Here is an 18193-nt window from a genome sequence, read left to right as displayed (position 1 = left end):
TGTTGTGGTAGAGTACAGAAAGGGTATCTTTGTCTTATCTAAAAGATTTTCAGTGTCATGGTTAAATAATTTGGCTGATTTTGACAATGTTTAAAGTCTTAGAGATTTCGGGGTGAGACTTTTAGTGAGACTTGGACATAAAACAAAATGAAACAAGCACAGAAAAACATTTCATTCCTCTGTAGGGTCCTTTGTGTAATGTTGTCAGACACTTAAAATAACAATCTGAGCTTGTCAGAGCTTTAAATGGACTTAACTGACGGGGCACAACTGCCAAAAGGGGTTACATTGAAGTACGTTTCCTTGTTGCTGGCTGCAACACTTTGTCTCATTACTGCATGGATTTCTAAAATTTTCTTCCCATAAGTCACTTAAACACACAATCATGGGAAAATACGGGTGCCCCTTTAAATGCAAGACGTGTGTGGGTCTGTGCACAGTGTGTGTGCTCTTACTGTGCTGTCCCATGAGCTGGTAGAGCTTGTTCAGTGTCTCTGCATGTTCAGATGCTGGGTGGTTCGGTGGGTGCTGCTCCGGACTGTGTCCACACTGCTGGGAGTGGGGCGGCGGTGTCTTACTGCTGTAGCTGCACACAAATGATGGCAGAATGGTCGGATAGTTCATCCCTCCGTTCAGTCGCCCGAGCAACGCCCCCATACCCTGGGTGACAACAGATGGGTTGCCCCCGCTGCCGCCGCTATTTCCATTTGTACTTCCTCTCCGGACAGGAAGAGACTTCATCTCCAGCTCCTCCCCTCCTTCTCCGTCCGTGTGCTCGGCGGTTGTCACGGTGATGGTGTGCTGCCCCCCGTTGCTGAGGCGACAGTGCTGGTGCTGATGGTGCTGCAGAAGGTTGTGGATCGGTCTTAGCCACAATGCACTACCCGGGCCTAAGCCTCCACAGGTCCTGCTGGAGCTGTGGCCATGTCCATTACCCCCGCCGTTACTTCCTCCGCTGCTGCCATTAGGATTCACCTTTTTACGCCGTTTACTGACAAAAGGACAGGAGACATTAATAATGCTATGCTAATGCTAAGTATTGTTATATAATGTAATTCTGCGAGATACAAAATTGCCAAAGCACACTGACACAAATCTTAAATTCCCCTTACACCACACATTTTAATTGGCTCGTATGACTCATACATGTTTCAAATAGACACAGGAGAACCAGCGAAGACTAGGAAATGCTGGGGAGAGCCATGAATAATTCAACCTGGGGAAAAATGTATGATTACAATTTCAATAAAGGGAATTTATCCTGATATTTTTACAGTCTGCCTCGTAATATCACACAATCTACAAGCATGCATGGAACAATTCCAGCACAGGTTGCGTGATGAAAATTCTTGTCTGTCAAGCGATATTGCATCCCTTTGTAAAAACATTAACATTATTTCATGTCATCTATATTTGAATGGATATTTCTGAACATAGAAAGTAAAAAATACCACCAAAAACAGCCACACATCTAACCTGTGCCATCCAGAGTATATCCTCTGCAGCCTGCGTGTGAATTTGCGATAAAGGTGGCTGATGTAGCGTAGCATCTCCTCGTAGCACGAGCCTGGTTCGCTGTAGCTGGCGAGCGTGGAGTCGTTGGACATGTAGCGAGCGCGCTGCTCCCTCATCAGAGCATTCTCCCTCTGCTTTGTCTCGGAAAACTGGGTGGCGATGACCACGAGGCACAAGTTGATCATGAAGAAAGAGCCCACCTGATTGGGGAGGTAGAGAATGGAGTGAGAAAGCAGCAGCAGTGTAATGATATGGGAGCAATTGTTATCCCTGAAGCCTACTAAGTAAAAGTGCTGCGATATATCTGTGAAATATTCCCTGTTTTCTCACTGTTCAAATAGAATATCGACACAGTGGCTACTTCATCAATATTCTATTTAAGGAGCAGCTCAACCCTCAAGGTGTTAAAAGTGTAATAAAACACTGTGTCAACAAGAAGCTGTATTAGGGCTCATGTATTATTAAGCTGCAGCCTGTTGCAAGATCCTGGGCTGATAAAACTGACTTTGTTTTTATCATTGCTTTAAAATCTTGAAATTTAAATCACGCTCTGATGAGGTGGCCTTGACAGGAAGTTAGGACTATCTATCACGTCTAGAAAGAAATGTCTATTTAACAGGCCATTACTGAATGTTACTGAAAAAGAGATAGAAAATTAGATGAGCACTTTCTCCATTTTTTCTTTAAATTCTTTCCTCTGATATTCTCATTTATCTTAATTTCTGTCTCACCTCTGTCTTTATGAATCACTTTGTTTTTCTTCCAGCCCTTCCTCTACTCCCCTCTTTCTCTCTCGAACCCCTTTTCTCTTTCTCCCCCATTTTACTCTCCCTCTCTCCTCCCCAATGCATAATAAGCACTTTTACATCAAACAACAGGCAGGCATGGAGCTCGTACAGCATTGTAAAATACAGCCAAAGCTTGGATCTTTGAAAACCCCACTACAGTGTGGTAAGAGTGAAATTATACACGATAAGAAGTCTGCGAGGTTCAACAGAGGGGAGTAATGCTTCAAGCAGAGTTTGGTGGTTTGCTTTGGAAAGGTTATTCTGCAAAAGTAGGACTCAAATGCAAGTACACAAACTATATCTTTGAGGAGCAACACATTATACATATGCATATCTGTTGAGAGCAGAGTGTGTAGAGCCTTATAAAGAGGAGCAGGATTAAAGAAATGTGTGTGTCAGATAGTGCTGAGTTCAGGTTCAAAATATTAGATGTAAAGGTCCAGTGAGTAGAACTTAGGGAGATATACTGCAGGAATGGAATATAATACAATAAGCAAGTTTTATTTACTGTGTAAGAAAGACAGACTCATTCTCCCAAGATGCACCACAGCCACAACCTGTACAACTCCTCCCTCAGAGTGTCAGCCACTCTGAGTCAATAGATTGGCATTTGGACTTAATTCACCTACTGCATTTATAATTCATATCTATCTACTTTATCATGCACATAACTGTACATATTTCTTACATTTACTCTTATTCTATTCTTGTTTTATTCTATTAATGTAGTTAAATTTTCCACATTTACAGCCTCAGCACAGTAACAATATATATCTTATTTTTAATATCTTTAATAATCGTAAGCACTAGTGTGAAACACTGTAGCACAATGCACATTCTATTTTTTTATTTTTAGTGCACATTTTCATTTCTGTTTGATTTTATTGCTTTATATTCACATACTTCTATTTCATAATTGTTTTCTTACTTATTATAATTCTCTATTCTTCACATCTGAGCGACGGTAACAAATCACAATTTCCCCTTGGGAATCAATAAAGTAAGGTAAGGTAAGATAAGGCAAGGCAAGGCATGGTAAGGTATAGTAAATTAAGGTAAGCTAAGGTAAGGAATGGTATGGTAAGGTAAGGTAAGGTAAGGTATGGTATGGGAAAGTATGGTAAGGTAAGGTACGGTATAGTAAGGTAAAACTTTAACGCCCCCAGGGGGCAATTTGGAATACAGAGAGCAGTCATAAGTAAAACAGACAGTACAATACATAACACTCAGAATCCAGTATCACGCACTGTCTCTGATTTATCCCTGACAGTGTGTGACAGTATCACACACTGTCAGGGATAAATCAGGGACAATTAGTGGTCACCGTTGGTTAAGAAAAGCGATAGCAGAGGGAACGAAGGATAATCTGTAACGCTTAGTGCTACATTTAGGGAGGCAAAACCCCCGCCCTTCAGATTTCTGATTTCTAATCACCTGAATGGAAAAACCAAACACTGGCTCTAGATAAGACCATTCACATTTTTGCCTCGGCCACCATGGTTAGCAGCCCCTCCACAACCAGCAGCATCATAAAAACACATATTCGTAATCTGAAACTGCTTTATTCAGTTTTTTATCAGTTGAAATCACCAGGTTTGTTTGTTTTGGAGAGGAAGAGACCTCTGTAGATAATTTAGCGACCTGTAAAGACCTCCTAAATGCCTGGATCTTAACTTAATAGAGAAAAAAGGTGAGCACACATAAGCAGGTGCTGGGTTGGCGGCCTGTCTGCGTCAAGCCAAACAGTGTCAGAGAAACAGTGACTTGAAATGTGAAACTGCTTTAGTCAGTGTTTTTTTTTTTTTTTTTTACCAGTTGGAATCACCTAGTCTGTTGATTTTGAAGAGGAAGAGGCCTTTGCAGATAATTCAGCATCTGGTAGGAATCTCCAGAACAACACACACTGAGGAAATTCTAACTGGGAGTTCACACTTGGAACATGTTTCAGCTGGTTGCAATCTGCAATTCTTTCAGCTAGAGATGGTTGATACTCCACAAACAAAGCCTAACTGTTTAAGAAAAAACTTCAGGAAGTCAGGATTACTGTGAAGAGTTTAGCTTTGCCGGGTTTGGGCTCATTAAATGTTGGAGTGGTTTTTGTTTGGTTCAGTTTCAAACAACACCCGTGTTGGTCCATGCAGATCTGGACCACATATTTTGGACCAAATCAAAAGTGTAGCTTTTAATTAATTTTGCTGCTATTTTGGAGCATGCTTTGACTCACAGCAGCACATTCAAATATCAGGAAAGGTTTAACTAAAACAGAAATAAATATAAGTGGGTACTTACGATAATGAGCAGTATAAAATATATAAAATTGTAGAAGGAGTGAGCGTCCATGACATAGTACATGATATCTACCCATCCCTCCAGTGTGATGACCTGTTGGTGGGGACAAAAAGAGACAGACATTGTATTATAATGATTGAAAAAGTAGACATAAAGCATTCCTTTGTGGCTCTGCCCATTGCTTCTTCTTCAAAAACATATGACAAACACACCCACGGAAGCACAAACACAGACGTACGCAGACACTCAAAGTACACAGCAGTCAGATGCAGCACATTTCCAATTCTGTTTTTAATGGCAATTCCTCAGAAGAAAGCCCGTGGTGTCCCTCCAGCCTCTTATGTGTGTGTGTGTGTGTGTGTGTGTGTGTGTATGTGTGTGCCAGGAGACTGACACAGCTCTTTCATGTAGCCACTATGCTAATGAGCAGTCGAGATGCTGAGACCTGAAAGCGGTGGCTCAGCTCAGCCAAGCCGATAATACACTCACACCTCAACATTTCACACCTCAGCTAGCATAACACATTACGGCATAAACTGCCAGAGCGACAACGGCATGAGTGAACATACACTGCACGAATGTCCAAACACACATGCCAACAGGCACGTGCATGTGTGCATACCTGTGATTTCATAAAGAATCATACATAAGCCTACCATGAACAGACACTACAAATGCGTAACACACACACACACACACACACACACACACACACACACACACACACAGCCCCAGAGCTGACTAATCCACTCTCTACTGAAGTGCTCTCCTTGCAATGGATTAACAAAAGAGCAGAGGATTCTCATTTCTGAGCTAAAACACCTGTAAAATGCAGTCATTGTGCAGGTTTTTATTCTATAGAATAAAACTGAATAAATAGATGGCTGTTGAAAAGAATCAACAGCCATCTGACCCACCATATATTTAGTGACCTAAACTACTAATCTGGCAGTTAACATACACTTAACAACCGGAAAGAAAGAAAACCAGACAGACTTTTTATATAACTCACCTATTTATATCTCATCAAGGGTTGAATCTATGCATGATTAAAGACGTGGTTACTTTCAGTCAAAGTCTGTTTACGAGGCAGAGTCACTGCAGGCTAAAGCCCCGTTTCCACCAAACACTTTTGGTATGGTACCTTTGGAACCAAAAGTAACCCTTCAGACATGATACCTAGACCCTAGCGTTTCCACCACAAACAGTACTCTTAAATGTGGGCAGGGTTGTTGTCACTCACTGCTCCGTCCAGCACTCACTGTGTTTCCTCCTTTATCAGTCCACACTTTGTTTATCGTCCACAGAGTGTGGTTTCAGTCCGACATATTCAGAACAAAATAAAACAGGCTGCAGTGAGAGTCTGGATAGGATATTTAGAAATGGGTTTGTGCATTTAGTCCTTCTAAGGCAAGCTCAGGGGTTTAGTGTTGCCGTAGCCCACAGGAACTACGCTCCACAACACTTTTTTTTCTCTGAGTGAGGATTAGAATATATGCAGTTCACACAATCCGGTCAACATTAATATATATTTTTTGAACGCTTGAAGATCCACTCATTACTAAAAGTGTGTCATCCAAGAGAGACAATAAAAACTTTAGTAATGGTCAAAGTTGTCAAAGTGAAATTTAAGGTGTGCTGATGGATTCACGTTTACGTTCCACCTTAAAAGTCGTCAGCAGTCGGCCCAGTGAATTAAATTATTTTTTTCTCAGACTCCAGCTGCTGTGAGAGGCAGCAAAACATCCTTTCATTTTATAGTTACAGTTTACTAACTCTCCACAGTATGAACAGTGGTTACATGAGCCTCAAAACCAGACACAACTCAGCCCTGAGCAGAGTGACCGTCCTCTACTGACCAATCAGACTGCAGTGTTCACAGCTTCACCTTTTAGTACCAGATCTGTGTGCTAGGTACCCCAACAGAAGGTTCCATTGGTACCATCCACAACTTTTCACAGTAGAAACAGAAAAAAGAACACCGAACTGTACTGTACTGTCAGATCTTCCCTTTGCTCTTCCACACCTCCATCCTTCGTCCAAATATGGTCACTTCTGGCTCCAAAAATCCAAGATGGCGAGGGCCAAAATGCCAAACCCGAGGCTCCAAATTTGGAATCCGCTAACCAGTGGGTGGCAACATGTCCATTATTTTTATTCGGAGCTCGTTGGGCAATCTGTCTGTCATTGACCTGCCCCTTATGCATACAATTCATTAAGAATGTAAGCAATTAAAGTACTTTTTGATCAGAATGGAATAAAAGGAAAATTAAAAAAGCATCATTAACTTCTTTAAATACTCCTCTTGTGTCAAGTGATACGGGTCACGGGAAAGAGAGGATTCTCACCTGACATTGGTTTAATTTACGAGAGGACACAAACACACTGACCTGAACTAATCACTCATTGACCTCCAGGCCAGCCCCCATCCCTTGCTCATGACCCACTGTGAAGATCAGAGGTAGCTAGCAAGGCACTGAGTCCTGTGATTCATGCTAATGAGATTAATGATATACATGTAGTCCACAGAGCACGTCCTCAGCCGTCCTTGCTTAATGACTTAACTAACACATGAATCGTAACAGACACTCTGGCAGAATAACTGTGTGTGTGTGTGTGAGTACACGATCGATAGTCATTAACCTGTAGGTTGATAGAAACAGTGGCCTGATAACCCTGAGATGCCTTCGCTCCTCTCGTCGCCCTTTATCTTTCCACTTTACCTCCTCCACCTCTTCATATGTCATCAATTTCTTCTCACTTTCTCCACTCTTAGCTCCGCTCCCCTGCTCTTTTTCTCTCCTTACAGTGCTGACAGAGGTCAGTCTATTACCTGGTTCTTAAGCCAAGGGTCAGGACTGGGTTTGATTGACATCTTCCAGTAAAATCGATTGTTATCACAAACTAGGTGGGACCCAGTCAAGCTAGAGGCTTGGCTGCGCTGGGTAACCAACGTGACTTGTTAACAGCTTGTTGTTCTCTGCAGGAGTCCCTTGGTAACGCGGAATCAACTCAATTTGGAGCCACGGACTGAAATGTTTTCAGAACCCCGCGCTGAAATGTATAATTCATGTTCTTTATATTTACAGATACTGAGGGAATAAGGCTGTAGACTGGGATAACGAGCCAAGCAACTCATTTAACATTCAATGGAGCATTCTTGTTTTTTTTCCAAACACATTTTCTGTCTTTCTCCATCTATCTGTATCTCAATCACTTTTATTTTACAGTCTCATTTTAGCTCTCATTTACTCATTGTTTATTCATTATTACATCCAGCTGTCAACAAATTATCTGTATGATGTATTAATTTAAATGTTTCCATTATTACAGACCCTTTACTGACAAATATTAACATCTAATTCAAATATTTTTTGTGGATTTTTCTTAAATTGTGGAGATATTTCCAACTTAATATTGTATACAACATAATTTACATGCAATATACAGTAGAAGTTAACCAGATGGTGCAAACTTCTGCTTGTCATGTTACACCAATTCCAAGTGCTACATCATAGGCAACTGGACTTGCTTGAGTTTCTTGAAGACGTTTCACCTGAAGACGTTTCACTTCCCTGTAGAAGCCTCTTGGATGAGAAGTGAAACATCCCCAAGAAACTCAAGTAAGTCCAGCTGGCTACGATATAGTACTTTAAATTACCATGTCCTGGATGACTGAGAATCTTCACCAACATGTTACACCACTACACCTGCAGGTAGCAACACCTCCTGACTGCTGAGACAGATCAGTATCCAGAAACTAAATCCACCACTAATGAGCACAACTTTTCCCAGTGATCATCTGCATCTACCACTTAAACACCGGCAGTTACCACGGATCATAATATACGTATACACATATCAAATACCTGGCTAAAAAACTAATCTCACCACCAATCTCTGCTAAACCACCACAAACGAAAGAAGAAATCGAGAAAATCTAATCTTTAAAGCTTCAAACTGCAAGCTGAGACCACACACACACACGCACACACTCAAGTTGTGAGTACCTAACAGGGATTAGTGTGTGTGTTTGTGTGTGCCTCCAGTATTTGTGTTGTTTGGGGTAATTTGAAGGTAAGACTCTCTTTGAGAAAGTCATGTTGTGCGAGTCCAAGTCTATTAGACACAGAGACAGATGTATCAGCGGGTCCTGGACAGATCTATTAGAAAGGAATTCATATCACAACGGCGCAGCCTGTATTAGCACAAAGAGTGTGATAAGGAAAAGCCTGTCACGGTTTCCCTGAGGAGCTGGAATCAGCTGGAGGGGGAAAGAAAAATACAATTTCACAACCAGCGAGTTTAGGGGGAAATGGCTTTCAGGTCATGATACATGCCCTCTGATGGCCTTAGTGGTGGAATTTGAAAACTTTTTTTATTTTTTATTTTGTGTACACAAAGAAAGAGAATTGTATAGTTTGCCACATGTAATCAGCTCGTTATCACTGTCTTGTTGGTAAAACCTTCAATTTAGAACAACTGATGCGTGCAGAAGAAACTCATCTTGCTTCCCACTGAGCTTAAAGTCCAATGGGGCGTCCACAAACCATGAAAACTCTTAATTGTAAGCTCACAGTCTAGTTAGACATTCAACATCCAAATCTGCACATTCACCCCTCCTTACCTGGAATATGGCTATCCAGGCGTAGCCGATATTGTCAAAGTTGACAGCTCCCTTGTGAGGGTTGTGGTCCCCGGGGCGACACACATTATAGTACTGGTTCCAGTTAACACAGCCGTTAACACTGGCCCCACCCACTGATCCAATCAGAGCTGAGCTTTGGTGGGGAGCGGCCAATGAGCACTCGGCCCCACCCTCTGTGTGAGGCGGCACACTGTGGCAGCGCAGCATCCCGTTCTCGCGGGGAGCAGAGCAGATGAATGGGCTGTCTTCACCCTCCTCTGACATGTAGTAAGGACTTATGGACAAGTTGTACATTCTGGATGGAGAAAGAATAACAACAAATGGCTTTGTTATTACAATACAATAATTATGGGTACATGTAGCTTTTAGATATCTCTTTAGCTTTTTTGTTTTCTTTGTTTATCTCCGTCTTTCTTTCTGCTACAAGTTCTATAGTAGGTCATATTATTAATATCCTGCAGATACACTGAGAACCGGCTGATGTGATAGATAACAACCCTTTTGCCTTTTCAGAAAATTACAAATTTGCACTTGAATTGAGAAGACATTTTTATTGCTGTTATTGTGCCTTTCACCAATGAGAAGGTTCAGATTATAATTTGTGGCAAACAGAGGTTTATAATACTTACACCTTTTGTTAAGCAAGACTTCACAGATTAACACCACTTTTATGAATTTTTGAGTGTAAAGTCAATCGCCAGAAGTAAAACACTAACAGCTATAAACAAACTTCACCCTGGCCCTTGCTTTAATGTCACTGCTAAAACAAGGCTATAAAGCTGTTTTTGGTGTGATGATGCCACTTGTTAGCTACTTGTAAGCTTCAAAATTAAGGGGTGGGGTGTTTATTTTATGTCAAAGAACAAAAAAGTCTCTTAAGCTTGTGTTCACTACCGCCCTTATTTAAGGCAAAACATTAAAAAAAAAAACAAAAAAAACAAGGACTTCTAGACAAGGGAACCAGGAGTGCTAAAATGCTAACTAATTTCCGGCTTTTAGGAGTCTTTTCTGCACCATTCCATGCCTGAATAACAACCACCAGCAATGGAAAACTGTCCATCCCTCCTCTGCCAACAACAGCATGCACAGCAAACACAGAAGTTCAGAAGAAGACAGACATCAAAACGCAACCTAAAAAGACAGTTAAACCAGGCCTGAGCTGGCATCAGCTCTGAATCCTTTCAGATCCAGTAGCTCTCTCCACCTCAGGAAAGCTGCTGCGATATTCACGTTTTATCTAAGGCTCTGTTTAACTCTCTTCTTAGCTTGCTCTTTGTTGCCAGTCTTGTGTTTACTCCTCTGTACTGTGCACACTGTTGTTGACAGACCAGTATGTGCATGACCACAGATTCACACCTTAGAGACTCTTCTTGATCCTGATTCGCCAATTTTTTCAGACGTGGTGGAATCATGCAAACCCATTAGGACAACTGGGAGGGGAACCGGATTTTTTTTCCACAGATTATCTGTCTCATGTACTGCTGTCAGGACATAATGACAATTTCAGCAACAGGTCAAAGGTTTTTTAATACAATTGTTAGGCCTTCTGTAGCTTTAAGGTCAGCTATTGGTCAATGTTGGGCCATCCACGAGCATCAGTCACCTTAGTTGGTGCAGTGTGTCCCACACCATTCCCCCCTTATTGGCTTCCATCGGCTTTAATTTGGACGATTCAGCATATTGTATCGGTGTAAGTGACGATGGGGCCCTTTGGTGAATGAAATCACTCTGATTTAGGGATGGGTCACAATTTTCGAATTTCGAATAGTCGTTTTATTTTTGAAAAATCGATTTTTTTAATGCGACTATTACTATTCGCCGTCTTATTTTCCCCCCTTTATTTGACATGCAATTCAGCTCTATTCGAAAAATTGTCGAATAGTTGCCACGATTGCCTACTCTGATTGGCAGTTCACTTCAGTGGACGAGAGAAGAAATAGAAGTGAGGAAAGTAAACAAAGAGCTAAAGTCAAGAGGGAGTGAGATCAAAGCTTGTTTCATAAGGGAAGATTATTTTCTTTGGTCATTCAGCTCCTTAAGAGAAACGCCTGATGATGGTTTGTGTTATCGTTTTCTGCCGCACTGTAAATATGCTCTGTTCTTTCAACATTGGATGTGTTATTAATGTACTAACTGGCTAACTAGCGTCAAGATGGTTTTCTGGTTTCCCTTTTTGAATGACAAACACAGACTACCACCATCTGCTGGTGCCATGAGTTATTTCCTCTCACACGGGTGCAGAACAAACATGCTGATTGGCTGTCGGCTGTGGTCTTTGCGGTGTGTTGATGTACAACTTTTTTGCCGTGACCTGGCAATGTCAGGCAACGCAGCAGGGGGGCTTTATCACCACTGCTTCTCTGAAGTCGGTTTGGTGTGTCTGAGCCTTTGGAGTTCTCAGATTGAAACCTAGATTAGATGTTAGCAAACAGTGTAATCAATGAGTGCTGATGTATCAGTGAGCTTATTAAATAGGCTCACATCCAATCACAGATGTTATCTTTGAATTCCCCACAAAACACCTGAAGCGAGAAAGACCAACTAAAACTCCCACACTCTTTTCACACCACATCTACACTTAGACTGTGTTCTCTTCTTCTGCAGCATCTCAATCAGTGATTTACACTCTAATCATAAATCCTCTGAACAATGAAGTAATGGGGTACATGAACCCTCTGTATTATAATTGCTCAGTAGCTCAAAAATAAAACTACAGCTGCAAGCAATAGAGCAGGGTATGTTAAAAACTTTTACTGAAGCTATCGAAGCCCAAACTGCAGCTTTTATTTGCAGGAGTTTAACCTCGTTTCAGTCAAAACTGTCCCTCCTCTTCATCAGTCAGTTTTACTTTATAGAGGGGTGTTCATTTTGGCCAGACCATCTTTGTCCTATCCACTCTGTCTCTGTGCATTCACATGGAGGGTTTAATCGATTTTCTACTCATGGAACAAAGTACATCCCACAGTTTACCTGCTTATTTATATCCTCCTTTAAAGTGGAGAGCCCTCCACAACAGTGAGTGTACCTTTATGCAGAGTGACTGTCACTCGTGAAGTAGTGGAGAGGGACCAGTTAAGGAAAGGATCGTACTCTTTGCCAGACTGTCTACTGAGTGACTCCAATTATGCTCCAGCCAAACTTTTTTCCCCCGCAACCTGTTTGTCTGTTGCTGTCATCTTAATGTCTCTCCTTAAGACTCTCCATTGGATTATAATTACTCATTAATTATCTTGTGAATTTTAACCTACATTGACAAATGTCAAATTTTCCCTGTGGTTTCAAAAGTGGTAGTGAATATCAATATTTTTCGAAGGTATTGTATTAAAGATGGTAATTCCAGTATCATGACAACACTAATCTAAGCTGTGTCTCAATTTAGGTGCTGCAGCCTTTGAAGGACGCAGCTTTCGCAGTCTTCATCGGCCACGTCCTTTAAAGGCCGCCTCAGCCAAACCGAACGGTCTCAGAAATGGGACGGTCTGGTCTGCGGAGGATTTCCTGCTTGCATTGCCAGTTGTTCTCGCCCTGACCCATTGGAATTCTGTTACTTAGCAACCAGCTGCAATTGATGAAAGAAGGAGTGAGCTAGTAAGTGAGTTAGCCCTAAATCATGGACCCAAAGATAGTTATTATATATATACTTTTTATTTAATACTTGTGGAAATGAGTCACCACCTAAGACACCGCCGGATGACGGAGAACCGTTTTCAGGTAAACTTATTAAATTAAGTTTGCTTAAGCTGTGGGCTTTTAGCTAATGCTAATGTCACCAACAGTTAACCATTAGCTGGTCAACAACTATGAGTTAACTTAATATATATAATCGTCAGTGGTATGCAATGCATCTCGGGATAGGCTCGGCCACAAAGGATGCATCTGTTGCATCCTACAAATTCTGGGAAAGAAGGCTACATTTCTTGGCCGCATTTGAAGTATGTCTTCAAATGCAGCCTTCGAAGGCTGCAGCCCCTGAATTGAGACACAGCTGTAGTGACGTAAAAAGTACAAAATACCCCTCTTAGATGTAGTAGTAGTAAAGCATAAAGTAGCATAAAGTAGAAACATGTAAGTAAGGTAAACGTACCTCAAAGTTTTATTTAAGTACAATACTTGAATAAATCTACTTCACCACTGAGACAACCATTTGACAACCATTTGTCCTGTAAGAAAAAAATCCTGCAGTCTCGACTATCAAATATTAAGCTGCTGTTATCCTTCTGTCTTTCGCTCTTACACACAGTAAGGACTCAGCAACATCGACTCTGGTACAATTTGTACCATTACATCAAAACAGAATTAGTTCAAGGATATCTAAGTGACATATTTGGCTTCCTGGGGCTGTGGACACTGAAGCAGTTTTCTTTCTCTTTTGCATAATTTCAACCCCCACAGCTAAATTGGTGACTCTGTGTATGTGCATGTGTGCCTGTTTGTTTTGTTTGGGAGACAGTGCTTGCTGCTCTTCTTTTATGAGACGTATCTTATTCATCATGCGACAAGATAAAATGCAAACAGGAGCACAGGTTAATCTAATATTTTCATAATGTGTGCAATGTAGAGGGAAATACAGCGTTGTCTTTGTGTTGTCTTTACTGAGCCAGCACCTTGTCAAAGTTTTTTTCTGTTTGGGTCAGTCACAATGTAATTTTCTATTTGTTCGAGCTGGTAAAACCCAGATAAGTTTTAAATGTATTTGGAAATGTTATCACCTCATAACAGAGAGTTTGAAATGTTCCCTTCTGTTTAGTAATTTCCTTTTATGCTCAATCTACATCCAGGGTTATGTTGTTTGGTCAATTTAATTAAATTTAAATTAATTTCCCACAAACCAACATCTGACAACATTTTTGTAATATATTTAGGGCTGTCTAAATTAATTGCATACATAATGTTTTGCATGCAATGATGCAGTGGGTCAAAGGGCACCACGGAAAGTGATTAATCATTAATTTTCTTAATGCCTTATGTTTTCTCTGATTAATTTATTGAAATGAATGTGTTATTTTGACAGCCCTGAATATATTCTGGCTTTACGTTAAACCATCTTAAAACACAAGAACCACATCATCTGCAAAGAGGAGGAGTCTCATTTCTTCATGTAGGAGTTTTGGAACTGGCGCACTGGGCTTCTCTCATTTATAGGCAAGTTCATTATCAACTCGGGGCTAAGACAGCCTTATCTCACTCCACATCTCCGTTTCTCTCTTTGTCTTTTCCTCTCCTTGTTTCTCTCTGTATGTGTATGTATGAGGCCATACGGTGGCTTACATCCTGAGGGCGCTATGCAGTTTGTGTATTCTAACAAATTACAATTTCTGTATTCTTGCTACAGGCAACAGCTGACTGATACACCATATGACAACTCAACACAAACTCTCACAAGAGAGCGAAGAGAGAGAAGCAGAGGGAGGAAAGGGAAGAAAGATGTAAACAGAAGGAGAGAGGGGAAAGGACAGAAAGAAGGATCATGTTTGAGCTAAGTGAACTGAGCATGTTTGAAGATTTCATGTGTGCTTGCTGGAGGCAGTGCTGGTCACCATATGGATGTGGAGAACAGCACTTGCAAAGCAGGGTGGGTGTACTTTATCTGTTTGGGGGAAATTAAAAATTGATTGCAACTTCTAAGTCTACTGAAGGAATTTTTTTCGCTCATCTCTGCTTTGTCTATACTCAAGGAAAAGAACTTAAACCTGATCCTACTCTCACCAAAGTGTTTCTTCCCCCAAATCTAATCTACAGTAGATTTGAGCATGGTATTGCAGAGGCAATTTTCTGGGCCCATTTGTGACATGTCTATTGCACTTTTTCAAAAGGCAGCATTGGACCACTCCATTTTTAGTCCAAAAACTAGTGTTACATTAAAAAAGGGGAAACTTAAACTTAAAAATTGATTTTTGATGTATTTCCAAAAGTATGAAAGAGACAAAAAACATCTTTTTTTTTTTTACATATCAATATGAAAACAATTAAATTTACTTGCCACTTTTCACATTTTACTTTATTGCACCACCTTCATTGTTTTTGTGCACATTTTCTTAATCAACGTGATGGCCTGACCTGTGCCAACATACTATCATATATTACCTTAAGTAACTTTCTGTTAAAAGGTGTCTGTGTGAAATTTCTGCCTATGACAACTGGGATTTGGAAGAAGAGGATAAAAAGGAGCTGAAAGGCAGAGTGTGGGAGACACATCGAGACACAAAGCAACACATGTCTGCAGCAGCAGCAGCACTGGAGTAGTGGGGGAATGGCTTTCTTCCTATTTGGTTCCCAGCATGAATTAGATTGTTGTGCTTTGTTATTTTAGTTTGGGTTGGAGATTACCTTTAGTTCCGTTTTCTGATTTTGTTTGGTTAAGTTTAGTTTCAGTTTAGGTAGTTAGGGGGTTGAGCTGGGTCTGACAACCCACTGCGTAATTGGCCCAGCGACTTCCCCATCTTTTCTTTTTTTTGACTGGGATCTCCCACCCCTTTGTTTCATCCTTTGAGTTGTAAGTATTGTTTTATGCTTTTTAAAAATAAAGCTTTGTTTGTCCTTTCCCCTGCAAACTGCGTCGGGCATTCATTCATATGTTCCGGTCTCTAGTTGTGCCTTTGTATGTTTAAAGAGGCCATAACAACAACTGCGTATTTAAAAGCCTCTAGACTCGAGTTTTATAACCATCTCCAGAGTGGTTCTATTGTTGTTCTACCCTGTGTCGGGGTAAGCTATCAAAACCCTTCTGATTTGTGTCTACATTGTGTCTTCCCTTCACACTTTTAAAATCAAAATTCCGCCCCTGAAATATTGTATCACAAGACCAAATTCCTTACGTTCTGATGTCCTCTCCCAAGAAGCAGCGGTTGCGCAGCAGCCCCGCCCACAGCTGGACTCCAACAATCCCGAAGATGAAAAAGACAAAGAAGCAGAGAAGAAGGACATTTCCCAGCATGGGTAGGGTGTCCAACAGCAATGTCACCAAGATCCGCATACCTACATAGAGGGACACATAAAAAGTAAACATGAGTTTTGCATGTGGTGCAGAAGCTTACCTTTTACATGCCCTCTGGTTACTGTACACCCTGACAACCTCTATTGATCTTGTGATCTTGGAACCCATAACTTCATCCCGACAGCCAATATAATTACAAGTGATGACAATACTGAAAGTGACAGCTTGACATTATTTCATCCTCTGGGATTTGAACTCACAGCTTCCCTGTGGCTAGTATTATCTAACCACATGCATTCAGCATCCATCTCCAGTTGTCAGATGTGTTTAGCGTCAGCAAAGTCGGGGATCTAGTCCCTGAGGTCCCTCACAATGTGTTCTGGCCCCTTTCACATATATCGCAGCCTTGTCACAATGACCACACTTACAGTACGGTAAACTCCACAGTGTCTCGACTAATTTTGACAGTGGCAATGCTATGCAAACTTATATCTCCTCGAGTCCCCAAAATCTAATCTCCAGACTGTTTGTGCTGTGCCACTGCAGGAGAAAGTTTTCTCTGAATCCATTATCATTTGGTGAAAAACAAAAACAAATGTGTTGGTTTGCTGTGGAGTTTCACAGTCATCAGGATGGGCCTAAACTGCACTGAGCTCACAAGAGTTCTTATTAAAGTCTGTGCCCGAAGCTAAACATTATTAAAACTATCATCACTGTTAAATTCATTTCCACTAATTCAGAATGAAATCAAACTTGTACAACTGTCCAGAAGATTATGATTCATTATGTATGCATGTTTGACAGCACTAATGAGCAAAATGTGGATATCATTCTATCCCCATGTTGTTTACAAGTATAGGAAGTGTCCTGGCAGTGGATTTTTGATGTTGTTACTCTGTGAAGTACTAACTGTCCCCGCTCAGAGAGAATGACTCATCAGCATTTAGGGTGCGTCGTCCTATCTGTGTTTATCCGTGTGTGCTTCTGTGTACACTCATTAGCCATAAAGTTGCAGTACAGAACCTATTTTCTCCACAGCCCCACAGCATGAAATCTCCTGTGATGGGTTTTGCTTTAGTCTTACATTGTATATTGTTATGTTCGCATTACAGGGCTTAGTGTTCAATTCAGATTATCTCCCCAGATCCAATCATTTTGCCTCGACTGTTCACATTCATGTTTGAACTGTTCCCTATCTGACATCAGTGTGAACTGATCTCTGCCCTGAAACGTGTCACATGCAACCAATAATGTCACTCACATTGTGTTGGAGCAACGAAAAAAGCATGTCACAATTGCGGCAGTAGCTCAGTCTATAGGGACTGGGGTTGGGAACCAGAGGGTTTGCTGGCTCAAGTCCCCGTCCAGACCAAACATGGAGTGTAGACTGGTAGCTCGAGAGGTGCCAGCTCACCTCCTGGGCACTGCTGAGTTGCCCTTGAGCAAGGCAGAACCCCCAAACTGCTTGGGGCGCCTGTCCATGGGCAGTCCTCTCGCTCTGACATCATGTATAGGTCCTGTTTGTGCATGTGTGTGTGTATTTCGGGCCTGTGTGTATATGACAACAGAATGAAAAAACTGAATATCCACTCAGGGATGAATAAGGTATGTCTTCTTCTTCTTAAAACAGGCATTTGAGGAAAAAATAAATGTATGAGCAAGCGTTCATCTCTTGCTGCGGAGGTCCAATGACATTTCGAGGAGGAGAGGACTGCACACTGTTCCAAAGGACCATTTCGCCAATGGCAACAGAAGCACATGGCTAATCAATATGCAGAATGACATCATCAGACTTCCATTTGTTTTCAGGATACCAGGCTGTTGTAAAAAGGGACAGTTTTCATACTGCTGAGGCTGCAGGTTGATGAGCCATTGCAACAATGGCTTGAAGGCTGGACGGCAAAGGAACACAGAGGTACTAGCTCTATTACCAGCTATTGTTGTTAGTTTTGTGGAGAGGAAGGTGTGGGTGGGGCTGCCATGTGGAGGGTTTCACAGAGGAACAGTCCTTCCAAACCT

General features: G+C 41.3%; 1 protein-coding gene across 5 annotated transcripts in view; it reads right to left on the bottom strand.

The window, feature by feature from the left end:
• Nucleotides 1–18193, bottom strand: part of cacna1ha (calcium channel, voltage-dependent, T type, alpha 1H subunit a) — a 163676-nt gene that overhangs the window by 54158 nt on the left and 91325 nt on the right. For all 5 annotated transcript variants that reach the window (XM_049561002.1, XM_049560998.1, XM_049560997.1 and 2 more), the window contains exons 6-10: nt 16056–16215; nt 9220–9535; nt 4593–4685; nt 1477–1715; nt 456–991 (exon numbers count right to left, since the gene is read on the bottom strand). In XM_049561002.1, coding sequence (XP_049416959.1) covers nt 456–991; nt 1477–1715; nt 4593–4685; nt 9220–9535; nt 16056–16215 — 1344 coding nt within the window. The remainder of the gene's footprint in view (nt 1–455; nt 992–1476; nt 1716–4592; nt 4686–9219; nt 9536–16055; nt 16216–18193) is intronic.

This window comes from Epinephelus fuscoguttatus, linkage group LG19, assembly GCF_011397635.1.
Source record: "Epinephelus fuscoguttatus linkage group LG19, E.fuscoguttatus.final_Chr_v1".
NCBI lineage: Eukaryota > Metazoa > Chordata > Actinopteri > Perciformes > Serranidae > Epinephelus > Epinephelus fuscoguttatus.
This window is presented reverse-complemented; position numbering and strand designations above follow the sequence as displayed.